The following is a 986-nucleotide window of genomic DNA, read 5'->3' as shown; positions in this document are numbered from 1 at the left end:
TTACAGACGCTCATATGTGCCAAGTCGTGTATCTGGTGACATGTTGTACGGAGGCTCATATGTGACAAGTCGTGTATCTGGTGACATTTTGTACGGAGGCTCATATGTGACAAGTCGTGTATCTGGTGACATTATGTACGGAGGCTCATATGTGACAAGTCGTGTATCTGGTGACATGTTGTACGGAGGCTCATATGTGACAAGTCGTGTATCTGGTGACATTTTGTACGGAGGCTCATATGTGACAAGTCGTGTATCTGGTGACATTATGTACGGAGGCTCATATGTGACAAGTCGTGTATCTGGTGACATTTTGTACGGAGGCATAGTGTAATCAATCCTGCTCCTGGAGATATTATGTACGGAGGACCATATGTGACAAGTCGTTGTAGGGAACGGAATGGACATTATAAATACGGCAAAAGTATTTTGTTTACGGAAGACTAAAGCAACGAACATACTTTTGTAGCACTGATTTTTTTTTGTTATGTTTTGTTTTGTCTTTTTTGTTTGCACGTGACTCCGTGGTTCATCTCAGCGACGTTCAAAGGAGTATTTTTTCGATCTGGCGGCGTGAAGCGGGTCCATTTCAAATGTAACGTGTAAGGTGAATTTCGATAACCTGACAAATAACATTTCGTTACATTTTTAACATGATAGACATGTGTTCTATCTATAGTGTCCTTAAAATAGCATGTCACGCAGATATCAAACTCCTCACATATTTGTCTACATAGGAGACATGTTAAATATTCTTTAGGTCAGGATCCTGAACATATGACTAAATGATGAAATTCCACTTATAACGCAAATTTCTGATCTTCGGAAATTGATAGAAGAGTCTTTAAGTTCGAATCTCATTTATATTTAGTTCCGAGTAGCAATATCTACGAGTACAAATGTTAATACTGAGATTCGATTCGTCTTCCAAATCAGATGGATATGGATTGATGTCTATATCGAGTTAAGTCTCTGGTTTAATAAAT

At 38.6% G+C, this 986-nt stretch overlaps 1 protein-coding gene across 1 annotated transcript; it reads right to left on the bottom strand.

Annotated features, from left to right (window-relative positions):
* On the bottom strand, nucleotides 1-327 carry LOC132558132 (uncharacterized). The gene has a single exon (XM_060222663.1). The coding sequence runs from the start codon at nucleotides 325-327 to the stop codon at nucleotides 1-3; it is 327 nt and encodes a 108-aa protein (XP_060078646.1).
* Between the last annotated feature and the right edge of the window lie 659 nt (nucleotides 328-986).

This window comes from Ylistrum balloti, unplaced genomic scaffold (genome assembly GCF_031769215.1).
Source record: "Ylistrum balloti isolate Yb309-2 unplaced genomic scaffold, AGI_CSIRO_Ybal_v1 Utg370758, whole genome shotgun sequence".
NCBI classification, from domain to species: domain Eukaryota; kingdom Metazoa; phylum Mollusca; class Bivalvia; order Pectinida; family Pectinidae; genus Ylistrum; species Ylistrum balloti.
The sequence above is the reverse complement of the archived record's forward strand: the minus strand, read 5'-3'. Positions and strand labels throughout refer to the sequence as shown.

What these genes read in the sequence shown, in the direction of transcription:
- LOC132558132 (XM_060222663.1), bottom strand. Translation starts at nt 327, where the DNA reads ATGCCTCCGTACAAAATGTCACCAGATACACGACTTGTCACATATGAG.